This window comes from Salarias fasciatus, chromosome 20, assembly GCF_902148845.1.
Source record: "Salarias fasciatus chromosome 20, fSalaFa1.1, whole genome shotgun sequence".
Classification (NCBI taxonomy): domain Eukaryota; kingdom Metazoa; phylum Chordata; class Actinopteri; order Blenniiformes; family Blenniidae; genus Salarias; species Salarias fasciatus.
This window is the reverse complement of record NC_043764.1, coordinates 16,591,371-16,603,931: the sequence shown is the minus strand read 5'-3', so window position 1 is coordinate 16,603,931 and position 12,561 is coordinate 16,591,371. Positions and strand designations below refer to the sequence as shown.

The 12,561-nt window shown below is 46.0% G+C and overlaps 1 protein-coding gene across 3 annotated transcripts in view; it reads right to left on the bottom strand.

The window, feature by feature from the left end:
• Nucleotides 1–6,294: 6,294 nt before the first annotated feature.
• zbtb46 (zinc finger and BTB domain containing 46) overlaps nucleotides 6,295–12,561 on the bottom strand; it is a 61,206-nt gene continuing 54,939 nt past the window's right edge. Inside the window, exons 6-9 of one of the 3 annotated variants that reach the window (XM_030117841.1) lie at nucleotides 12,294–12,336; nucleotides 12,070–12,195; nucleotides 7,889–8,064; nucleotides 6,295–7,022 (exon numbers count right to left, since the gene is read on the bottom strand). In XM_030117841.1, the coding sequence (XP_029973701.1) occupies nucleotides 6,582–7,022; nucleotides 7,889–8,064; nucleotides 12,070–12,195; nucleotides 12,294–12,336 (786 nt within the window). In that variant the 3' untranslated portion in view covers nucleotides 6,295–6,581. Of the gene's footprint in view, nucleotides 7,023–7,888; nucleotides 8,065–10,686; nucleotides 12,196–12,293; nucleotides 12,337–12,561 lie in introns of those variants that run through there. The other 2 variants (XM_030117840.1, XM_030117839.1) reach the window with 2 other exon arrangements.

The window sequence follows — 12,561 nt, the reverse complement described above, 5'->3', positions numbered from 1 at the left end:
ACTGACCTAATGAAATTGCACTATGCTGCACTGCGCAAAGACATGTTTTTATACCGGGACGTTTTGTACACACACATTTTTAAGTGAAAGGGTATTACGTTTGGTTGGGGTGGGGGGGTGTTGGGGGGGGGGGGGGGGGGGGGTATCGTCACTGCCCGGAGGACTCAGTGGGGTGTCAGGGACGGAGGTCCAGGACCTCCGGGGTTCCCCACTGTGGGTCAGCGGTGGACATCCTGCTGTCTGTGTCGGGTTCCGGAGGAGTGGTACTCAGCAGCGGTCCGTCACTTTCCGCGGACAAGTTTCGCCGTTTTTTTTTTTTTTGTTTTTTTTTCTCGCCCGGATTTTAACTCACGCGGCTCGGCTTCGTGCTTCCTTCACATCCTTCCGCTTCTTCGTGCTACACTGAGCTGAGACGGCAGCATGTACATACTGTACTCGGTGGTCGCCAGACGCAGCCCGTTCGGTTCGGTCGGACTCCACACGTGGGGAGCGGGGGGAGAGGGGGGGGTCGGTTCGGTGGATGGAAGGCAGAAGCCGACCGACTCCTGAGCTTTACAGCCGCTTCTCCACCTTTTTCCTCGCGTTGCACTAAGCTGACAATCAAGTCCTCCTCTGGAGACATCTGAGGTCGGAGTGAGTGAAACAGCGGGTACTCTGGGTAATGTGGTGTACAGTTTTCTCTGTGTACGTTCGATCAACGTCTCCACAGTAGAGGGAAGCAGACCTGAGGCGCGCAGTGACGATACAGATGGATTTTCAGTTTCAGGGCTTACTTGTACATATGCAACATAAAGAGATCCGCAAGGCTTTTTTCATATATTGTTGTTTTGTTTGTTATTGTATCTCTGTTATATGAAAAGGAAACTTTTTTTTTTTTTTACAGTACCGTTGCTCAGAATCTGTTCCTTCGATTGAGAAGCTCTAGTGAACAGATTCAGTGTATATTGTAGCTTAAAGGCAAAGGGGAGAAAAACAAAACCTGTTGAATGTAAAACCTACAAAAAAGTAAAGTCTTTTTTTGTTGTTGTTGTTGTTGTTGTGATAGTTGCTGGTTAGTTTGTACTGCCTGTAGTGAACCTGTAGTTCATGCTCATTTTGGTATCCAAGTTTTAACACCCACAGACAGCTGTCGCCACTCTGCTTCTCCGTAGAAAATAACCCAACCATGCAGTATTGCTTTCCTACTCCTACTTTTGTGCAATGAGACGCTTTACGATGGAACAAGGACGGACTTGCCTTGTGGGTGACGTCTGGGCTCCTCTCACCCTGCCAACCCCCACCCCCCGCCCCCCACCCCCCTTTCCTCTCCCCCCCGTTCTGTGTGCTCATCGTGGATGTCGTTTGTGGTTGTGGCGTCACGTTGATGTTCGGCAGGATGACCTTGGGCCCGGACGGTCTCCCATCCTGTCCTGCACATTCCAACAGACAGCACGCTCTCGGTGTCTTCCGCTCGTCTCCCTCCGTCTCCTCGTCCCTTTTTCCGTTTCCTCCTCTCACTCTCTCCAGCTTTACCGTGGTCCCACCCAAGCCTTTACCCAGTATATTAAGCTAAAATAACCCTTGAAATGTGCATCAGAAAAAAAAAAGAAAGCCTTTGTTTATGTTTCCAAATATGTCAAATTTGGTGTGCTGCTCATCTTGAATGTCAGTTTTGTGTGTAAAATCGGCAGCAGCGAAGCCAACAGATCTCCTTCCAAATCAATTGTAATGCATTGCAATGGCAGCTCCACTCAGTTTTCTGCTTCTTCTTCTTCTGTGCTATTATCGTCTGTCACGTCTCACATTTGATGACCATTTCTTCTTCTTCTTCCTCTCCTGTTGTGTTTTTACTGAGCCTTACACTCGGCTGGTGTAAAAATAAGACCCTTTGCATTTTTTCCTCATTGATTGATTGATTGTCTGCTTGAATTTGAGGTTGTTTTGCATGTCTAGCATCGCTCTTTCTTTTTTTCTTACCTTTTTTTTTTTTCTCCTTTGTTGTTTGTTTGTTTGGAGATACAACACTGAAGGGTTATATGTGTTCGATGTCCCCTCTCAGTATCCAACAACCCAAGGCTGATGTGATGTGCTCTCCTCGAAATGTAAAGAGGCTGAAAACACACACTCACACACACGCAGCGTTTCGTGGGAAACATGACGTCAGCTTCGGGTCTTCGCTGGAGGGTAAGATTCCTCCGATGTGTGTGGGTTCGGCCTCTGGTCTTCTTCAGCAGGCCCACGCACACGGAGGAAGCACTTTCTGAGGAGTGGTGCACTCAAGGAGTATTTGTGTGAATGTCAGGCCTACGACTAGTGCTTGGAAAGATGGATGACCATGTCTGATGCTGATAATGTGATCAATGTGATGTAATGTGACAGAAAGAAAATAAAAATGAATGGAAGAAGTGCGCCACAAGTCGTTTTTTTTGTTTGTTTGTTTGTATAAAAACGAATAAGAACCGACTGAATTAAATTCTGCTCCTGCTCTTTGTCTCCCCCTTGTGGACACAAGCTGGTCCGACACCAGCGCTCCAACAAAAGCCACAGCCACACACTGGTCACTTCTTTACAGCAGCAATTTCAAAATTTATTGAGACTGATTGGTTTTTGCAAATAATAGTCAAGCTAATTCTTCCACTAAACATGAAGTTAGAAAGAGGCTCGGACGGCCGGCGAGGCTTAATCCCAACATCAAAAACAGGAGGCTCATGGTTGACTGTAAAAACGTCTTGTGATCAGTACTATCAACCCAAGAAATATCCGCACAAGAGCACTTAAAGTCTGCCCAAAAACAAAACAGGTGTAAAAACAGGACAGGGTTTTTTTGATTATTTAGCACATTTTGTTACAAACACAGGATTATGATCATAATCAATATAAAGTCGGTATCATATTGAACAATATTCCCAAAGAAAATAAACAAACCTCAAGCTTCATGTGCGACCTTTTACAAATCAAAGACCCTCTGAAACTTGAGAGAAAATAAATAATATATAATAGTAATATAAATTCATATATATGAAGGTATACACACATCACTCTTAGTAGAAGAACAAAATCTAAAGTAAAAAGCGCCAATTTTGAAATATAGTATAATATAGATATACCCATATCTATGGCTTCATGATTTGCACGTGTGAATCAAGCTATACAGGCTAAATGAGGATTGCAATTTGTACACGTCTAAGAATACCCATATTCATCTGCAATAGAGCAAACAGTTCCAGTTTTGCATCGTGTGGAATGAGACAGTTGTGTGCAGATGCCGAAGATGTCGCTTTGGTATGACAAAATGAACACAGGCATGCAGTTAAGACCACAGAATCAGGGCACAAAAGGTCATCAACACACGGCGGGAAGGAGAATCTTAAGTGGCCCATCATGATTTGTCTCTTTGAAGGTTAATTCCTCCAAAAAAAAAAGAAAAAGAAAACCCAAAAAAAAAAAAGAAAGCATTTTGCACCTCTAATCTGATCAGTCACATCTCAGTAATCTCTCCCCACTGATACAAATACTCATTCATCTCTTGGAAACACGCACTCTCGCACGCACGCAGGTGAAATGTCATTGAGGCACATATTGAGGGGTTGATGGCGGACATTTTCCTGAAGCACAACCCAGAATGAGGAAGAAGACGTACAGTACAGGTTGTGAGAAGGGCGCGGGGCCGGGGAGTCACGCATACATCCAGATGTCTCTCAGTGGCTGCATCAGCACCACAGGACAGAGATTTGTCACTGATCATTGGCTCCTTCCACACCCACCTTTGACATTCATAAAAATTTATACCCCATTGTCTTTCAGCTTCTTTTGTTTTTTTTTTTATACCCCAGAAAAGTACAACCATTTGATAAGTGGGTCAAACAGAACGAAAACACAATAAATAGTACAAATAAAATCAAGACGGACACACAGAAAGCATCACAAATCGCACCGAGGGTTAAGTTTCTCAGCAGGGGCTGATGGGAAGTGCAGTCCATGGCATGAGCCGAGGCCTGATGTGTGACCAGCAAATGTTTCCCAGAGTTACTGCTGCAGCACTCGCTTTCCCTTCATGCCAAAAAAAAGAGGAAATGTATAGAAGCACAGCACACAGACAACAACAGTGAGAGGAACGCTTTGTCTGCACGCTGCATTTCTACGTGATTGTTTGAGGGGGAGGCAGTAGAAACCAGACCGAAAAAAAAAAAAATGAAATAAAATAAAATAAAACAAACTCAGCTTGGTTTTGAGATGCAGTCTTTAAAAAGCTAGCTGGTCCTTTCACACAGCCCTTCATATTCACAATAATACCATAACATGTGCACTTCTTTTTCTTTTTTTCTCTTTTTTCATGTGTGTGTGTTTCCCAAAAAACGGTGTGACAAATGGTGACGAAAATAAAAACAACCCAACAACAAAACCGTTTTACCACAACAATAAATCCAAAAGCACCTGCACACACGGACTGTGAAACAAAAGCACTTCATGTTATACAAAGTACGAGATTGTTTTTGGTTTTGATAATTATCAATTTAGTGTACATTAGTGATGCAAAAAGCGTGTGCGGAATATATGTTTCAATCAATATCTAACAGAGAAGTTTGACAGTGAATGTGTTTTCCCCCCCTTGGTTTAAAAAAAGGAAAAGAAAGGAAAAGAAAAAAAGCAAATACGACAGAAAAAGCGTAAACTGGCACAATAAAAGGTTGATAAAAGCCCCATGGCTTGCTGTCCACAACAAGGCAAAGTATAAAAGCTTTTTTTTTTTCTTATACAAGATATAAAATATCAAAAAAAGAACGCACAATAAAGCTTAGCATCCAGCACTTAATAATAATAATAATAATAATTAATAAGTAACATCAACAACAGTAATCATAGTTCTGATATTCATAATAATAATCATGTCATCTGTCTCACTTGAATTGTCGATAACTTTGCCAAAAAACATGGAAATAATCTTAAGAAATCAACATAGACTAGAGTTCTCTCTCTCACACACACACACACACACACACACACACACACACACACACACACACACCCGCACACGCACACACACATGGACGAGGGAATGACTTCTCAAAAATTAGGAATCCACAAACGGGTCTTTTCAATAAATAACTGTTAAACAAAGCAAATTAATATTAACACTCTACAAATATCAAACTCTGAATTTCAAGCACAATTTTGATCCTCTTTTCTTTTAAGCAACAACAAAGCCGGAGAAAGTGTCTCACCAAAAGGAAATATTAGCCATGGAAAGAGGCTGCATATTCTGTCTCCAGAAACTGGAATTAAATGACCAAAGAAAAGGAAAACAAAGGAAAGACCAAACAAAAGAAAACAGGTTTTGAGAGAAAGGCAGCTCCTCCTTGGGTGCGAGAGGCTTTGCTCTCAGGTCCTATTATCACAGCCTCCAGTGCGGTGGAGACAGAGAGACGGAGAGAGTCGGGAGCGTCGCTCATACGGATCTGTTGTGTGCTTGAGTTGGTTTGTTTCAGACGGGGGAGGCAGAGAAGTGTGCGCGCGGAGTGTGCGAGGACGTTTTCAAAACTCTGCAAACGCATCTTTCGGTCTCTCTGTCTCGCACAGCCTTCATTACCGCTTTTGAAATTATGTACATTTTTGTCAAAATCTCCAGTATTCGTTGGAATGGACCGACAGATTTAGTTACCAGGCGGTAAAACTTAAATGAAGAAAAGGTTTGTGTTCTTTTTTTTTTTTTTTTTTTTCCTTTTTCCGGACCCCACTGAAAAGGCAAAGGCTATATAAACAGCAATCTGCACAAAGATTCAGTGATTTCTATATCATGATAACAGTCAAGAGGACATAAAGTATATCCTTAAAGGTAGGTGCGGTCACCGAGTTGTTTAGGTAAGTAAAGATCGGATCAAAAATGTAAACCACGGGTTCAGGGCTTTGATAGGAGTCAGTTGTCATTAAAGTGCAAGTCTGTGGCAGTAGGACTCTGCATCAGCAGCGTGCCGGGGGTCGGGGGGGGGCCGCCCGCCCCGCGGACACACACAGCTTCCACTCTCCTTCACTCTCCACCAGGAGCGGTACAACCGAGGAGGGACCAAGACACCCCCCCCTACCCCCACCCCACCCCCCACCAACCCCCCTCCTGGCTTTTTATTCCCCCCCCCCCTCCCCAAACACTTGTCAGCGATCCTTGGTTTCCATGGTGATTGTGATGGCAAACATTACAAAGTTGCAGTCTAGCGTCGGCCGCGTCCTTGGCAGAGTCCTCGCTGATTCCTGTCGTGACAGAGTAGAAAAGAACTACTGGACTCTGGCCTGAACCCTCGAGAAAAAAAGAAACACAAAACACTGCATCAGAAGTAAAGGAGGTAAGCAGAAAAAAGCCTCGCACTTGAGCCATCTCCTCATCGCTCGTCTTCGACTATGGCAGTCAAGTTTGAGAGTAGCGTAAGTGTGTGTGTGCGTGCGTGTGTGTATGTGTGTGTCTAAGATCATTGTCGCGCGTCACCCTACAGCATTTCCACTGAGAGGAAGGCCCGCCCACCGAGGGACGACGGGTAAAGAGAGCAGAGGATTCTGCCTGAGATCACAGCAGATCTTGGGATGGGTCGAAAGCGGATCGGTCCGGGCGGATCCTACGAGATCCAGGCGAAGTCCCTCTCGCTGCCGTTCTGCTGCTCGCCCTCCTGCGCCGAGGAGTCGCTCTCCTCCTTCTCATTGTCCAGCGCTCCGTGCGCCTCGGCGCTCATCCCTGAGTCCTTCCACTTCCCGCCTTCCTCCTCCCCTTCCCCCAGCATCTCGCCGTCCGCCTCCGCCATCATCTCCTCCTCCCCCTCCGCGTCGCCGTCGCACTCCGCCTGGTCGTCGTGGAAGCGGTCGCCCGGGTACAGCTCCTCCTCCGGGGAGATGTCGCCGCCCACCTCCCCGTTGTGGTCCAGCAGCGCCGCCATGCCCCGGCCAGAGCAGTCGGCGCAGACGCCGTGGCGGCGGGAGCCGTGTTTGATTCCCACGCTGGCCGCCGACATGAAGACTCGGCTGCACACCTTGCAGACGTACTTCTTGTCCTTGCTGTGGACCTGCGGGACGGAAACACGTCGCGGTTGTTTCACTGTGAATACTTCTGAATTCAACAGAACAAAAAAAGCACAATTCAACATACATCTTCACATTTTTAAAGAATTGTGGGAAACTCAGGGTTCAGACGTGTGTGAAAATCGATCCAGAGTAATGTGAGATAAAGCAACACCTAATCTTTACGCCTCTTTTTGGGCAGCTATTCATTAGGAAGTGTTTGACATTATGAAATGTTAACCACGGTAGCCACCTTCTGAGTTCAGGTTTTAGTTTTAGTGACTATATCGCTCAACTCCTGTTTCAGGAGCGCCTTGTTACTCCTGGTTCGACTCCACGAAAGCTGTCAGATTGTCAGCGTTATTCCATCGGCCTGCAGTCGCCGTACCTGTGACGCTTTTGAAAAACACTCTCTGCTGCTGTTTACACGTCAGTGAGCTGTTCCAGTTCGACTGTTGTTAGTTTATTAATCCATTTTATTTCTTCTCAGTATTCACAGTTAGAAAGGATTAAATAATGACAGATTCACTCAAACAGGCTGAGATAAACATCTTTACACCACATTGGACATGTGAAGTTATTGAAAGTGACGAGCTGCGTTTTTCAATATGGGAAGCATCTTTTACAGTCTGTCAGTTCCCACTACATGATCTTCAGCAGGCGTACAGAGATCAGCTGCTACTTGCAGATCATGGAACATTTTTCTCCCAATTATCAGGCAGCTTGATGAGGAAATCATCCGCGTGTCACTATAATAATAAAACTACGAGTAAAATGTTAAGAAAGGCCTGAATGAGGGAAAGGAACGTACGCTCCTCATCGATTTATCTCTCGTATGTTTTAATTCACTCTCAGTGCCAGCCGCACTCACCAGCGTGTGCCTCTTCATGTGCTCCCTCCTGGTGAACTTCTTGCCGCAGATTTCACAGGGGTAGGGCCTCTCGCCGGTGTGGGAGCGCATGTGCCTCTTTAGGATGCACTGGTGCATAGCGGAGAAGCTGCAGTAGGGGCACTTGAACTTTTTACGGATCACTGTGAAGTCGTTCACTGTAAGGACAGACAAGGAGAAGAGGGAGGGAAAAAAAAAGGAAAAAAAAAGATTAGAGCTGAATGAAGCCTGTTTAAATAAACCGAGACGTCACTTTTCAGTTATTACATTTAATTAGCGGCATGGTCTAGAAATGTACCATCAATTCCCATGGCCACCCCAATCCCAGTCAAAGCTACAGTTGCCCTGGCAACAGCTCTTCCTCCATACTAAAGCAATAAAGGCAAAGAGATACTATAAACACATGGCACAACAGTCAGTCTGTCGCTCTGGAAGGTCTCTACCACGGAGGGTGAAAACACAGACAAACAGAGAATACCACCACACACCACACGCTCAGGTAGAGGCTGACACAAAGCAAAGGAGACAACACAATTATCTATACCGTGGTGCTGCAATCTTGTGCAGAAGAATATAACTGAATCTAAGTTAAGCCTAAGGAAAGGTGAGAAAAGGGCGTGGCGTCAAAGTCTGACCGATCGGAAACACGGCAAGGAGTTCACAGTATAAACAGCGCAAAAAAATAGGAAAAAAATGTGTTTGGTAGGTTCACTTTTTGTGCAGTTGTTGAAAAGTCTGCAAGTTTCGCAGCAGAATACGTCGTTGGCCCAACCCACAAACCCTTCCCCACAGATACAGCATTTATAAGTGAACGAGACAGGCTTAAAAACAACACTGCTGCAACAGAGATATTATCTACCAGACACAAAATTCCCCTGGTTTTTTTGTGCTAAGTTTAGGTTTTTACCACAGAACATCAGGCCCGGATTTCTGTGTGCACCACACACGCACATACACAAACACACACACACATCTGGGAGAGGGGTCGACACAAAGTTAAGGACTATAAGCTTGAAGTGATACAATATAATTACCTCCGCCTGTAAATCGACTTCTGCTCAGATTAAACGTTTGACAGCTCATCAAAAAGAAAAAAAAAAGAAGGGGAAAAAAAAAGGGAAAAACATGCAAAGTACACAAGGACTGCACAACACAGCGAGTTAAGTTAGAATGCAAAACTGAGAAGGAGAAATATTGTGAATGTGTGAATGTGCACATAACACAGACGCCTACATAAAAGAGAGAGACTCCAGCCAAGTTTTCACATTTTCCATCGTAGTTTAATTACAGCATAAAATCTACAAGCAGAATCTCATCCTTTTAGAAAAAGTACAGTTTTTTTTTACAGTACATGGGTTTCAGAGAAAAAAAAAAGTATATTCTAAAGTGAAATACGTTTCAAGATTTACAACAACACTTATTCCAACTCAATATGATGGTACAGTACTTTCCATTTCTGCTCAATAACCTGACTGTGCAGAGTTCCTGATTAGTTCCTGACTTCTCTGAGGCTGCTGCAGCTGCTGGCTGGGACACAACCGCTACCTGAAATATGGGATTTTGTAGAAGAAAGGATTTGGCATTTGGGAGTTCGGAGTTCCTTATACCCACACACACACGCACACATACACACACACGCACACACACACACATACAAAACAGCAGAGGGACAAATTCCCAGTGGACACCAGTTCTCCTACTGAGCACACAGAAGTTACAGTTCGATGTGCCGGAGTGATTATTGGAGGTAAACACTGGCGGACGTCTCCCCCTTTGGGTTCAGCATTCACAGTATGGGCGTACACAATAAACCTTTGTAAATGGGCTCTACCGAGACGGCATCTCGGCGTGGCGTAAAGGCCTGCAGTAAACTCCGAGGAGAACACTTTGGCAGAAATTGGTGTGAATTTACATTAGCAGTGATTCTGAGGCCAGTATTCACGCCGCTCGCCGACATCCTCCACCTCCCTCATTATTCTCCTGCTCTTTTTTTTTTTTTTCCCCCCCTTCCATTGATCCCTCATCTTCCTCCCTGTACTCGCAACCGCACCATTATCGGTCCGCAAGCCGTGACACCGCTAAGCGCATCTGGTTTAAGGGTGGGGTGGGGGTGGGGGTGGGGGTGGGGGGGGGGGGGGGGGTGTCTGCCCCTCGGTCCCAACTTCCCCTTCAGAGGAAGGGTCAGGGGTTAAGAGGGGCTGGAGCTGTGAAGGACCAATTACTGTCCGGCTCCAGCCGCACTCAGCCGCCACGACACACGGATCAGGTACAGAGGAGACGGACAACAGAGGAGGGAGAGAAAGAGAGAAAGAAAATGACACCGACCCAACCCCCCCCCCCCCGTCTCAGCTGCTGCTCATCCATTGTTTTAATCGGCTTTGTCTCCTTCACCTCCAAACACACCGATCTCACTAACATCACTCCAGGAAGTCACGTCAGACGACTGGAATAGTGAGTTATAGATTGGTTAAAATTTATTTCTCAGTAATAATAATAAAAAAAATGCTACCAAAGTCATTTTTTTGATCTACTGTCTGTGGGTCAGTGGAAAATGAAGCTTCTGGTATCAATATTCATCAACATGTGTGAAACAGTTAAACTAAATATATTTATTTTTTCCTATTTTATCTTTCATTTCACATTTTCTCTTTGTTATATTTCAGTTAAAAGTTATTGTAGTTCAAGGCTTTCGCTGCCTTCATTAAACTCAATGCTTTGGACTCAGCTTCACATTGTTTGGCTTCTCTGGTCGTTGCTTCTCTGTTGTCAAAGCACTTTGTAACCTTTGCCATTAAAGGTACTATATGAATAAATGTATTATTGATATGAATACATAGGCGCTTGTTCTGTTCTCAGGTTGCAGCGCTGCAGAGCTCCTGCAGGTGGTGTGGTTGTGTGGGCTGTGAATGAATGGCGTGAACATCCCCTGAATGTCTTTGTGCCCGTGATGCAGGGGTGGACACACAGATAAGGATCTCTCTGCCTAAAAAGGAGAGAAGAGTTTAGTCAGACTGGTGACTGGCGACAGAGAGCCAGACAAGTGCTTTGCGACCGGAGAGGTGGAGAGACGCCCTCCTGTCTCTTTACCCGGCACCACCGTGGGAAGAAAATTCACCTGACGTGGGCCCAGCTTACAAAAAAACTATACAAACACTCTAAAAATACCACATATAATTTGAGTTAAAAGTTTGTTCAGACAGACCTGTTTTGCATAGGAAGTGTGCATTTTTGACACGGGAGTTGTCAGTTTGTAGCGAGTCATCCCTAAAAAATACTGACATCAAATTTAACGAGCAGTAGAAAAAGAGAGACAGAGAGAGAGAGAAAGAGAGAGAGAAGTCTCCTCGGGTATTCGTAACGTCAACTGACTGATTTTAAAAAGAATGCTTCCCTTGATTGTGCAATGACAGCACGGAGCATTTTTGGCATGAGCGTAATACACACACGTGAGAATGAACCGCTGAGCGATCGGTGGGAGTGTGTGTAGCCAGCAGCCTCTCAGTTTTCCACGTTGATGCCGTCTACTTTCATCTGCTGGGTTAGCCGCCACAGAGGGTCGACGGCCCCACCCTGATACATTTCCATCCCGCCGCCGCCTCCCAGCAAAGCTCCTGGCACCGACCCCACCTGGCAGCACACCTTCACGTGCGTTGCCAGGTTTTTCTGGGTGCTAAAAGCCTTGGCACAGGCGGGGCAGGTGTGCTCCCTCTCTTTGGAGTGCACCGACGACAGGTGCCTGTGCAGGTCCGTGCGGTCCCTGAAATGCTTCAGGCAGTACGCGCACTGCATCAGCTTCTTCTTGAAGTGGATGGTCTTCTCGTGCCGGTCGGCGTTGGACTTCAGGGTGAAGCTGGCCGGGCACTGGGAGCAGAGGTAGCGCGCCGGCGTGGCGTCGGCCGCCGCGGGCCGGTAGAGCGACTGGTAGAAGTGCAGGGGCTGGGACTGCGGCTGGTGGTGCGCCTGGTGGCCGGGCTGGTGGTGGGGGCCCTGCAGGCCCGGCCAGTCCAGCGACAGGGCCATGAGGGACAGGGTGTGGCGGTACTCGTGTTCCCTGAGATGCTCCAGGCTGCTGAACAGCCGCTTGCACAGAGAGCAGCCGAACCCCTGTGAGGGCCAGGCGCCGTGCTCTGGCAGGGCTCTTTTGCCCGATCCGGCCTCTTCGCCCGGCACCAGCAACCCTTTAGTCCCTCTGCCAGCCAGGGACAATGACGCAGGCACAGTCAAACCAGCAGCACAACTCCCCTCGCCCATCTGATCCTCCTCGACAGGAGACTGGTCACCTTCCAAGGCTGAAAGAGTGAGAAGGAGTGAGACGAATAGTGCAGGAGCCACAAATTGAAGTCACTGAGCAAAGATTTCCATAAACTTTTTAAAGCCTCCACCATACCTGTGCTGGATTCTTGCATTTCTTCTTTGTCTTCGGAGCTCTCCTGGAAGCAGAAAACATCCCGTTATGTTACACACACACATTTATTCAGTCTGTATGGAATGTAGTCTGGGCATGCAAGAGGCAGGAAGCTGATACAAGCTGTGGAGACAAGAGTATTTTTTTTTTTGTTTTTTTGAAAGAAACACAGAAACAAAGACATAAAAACAGAAAAGCAAAAATAAATAAATAAATAAATAAAAAAAGAAGAAAAACAAGGTCATAATTA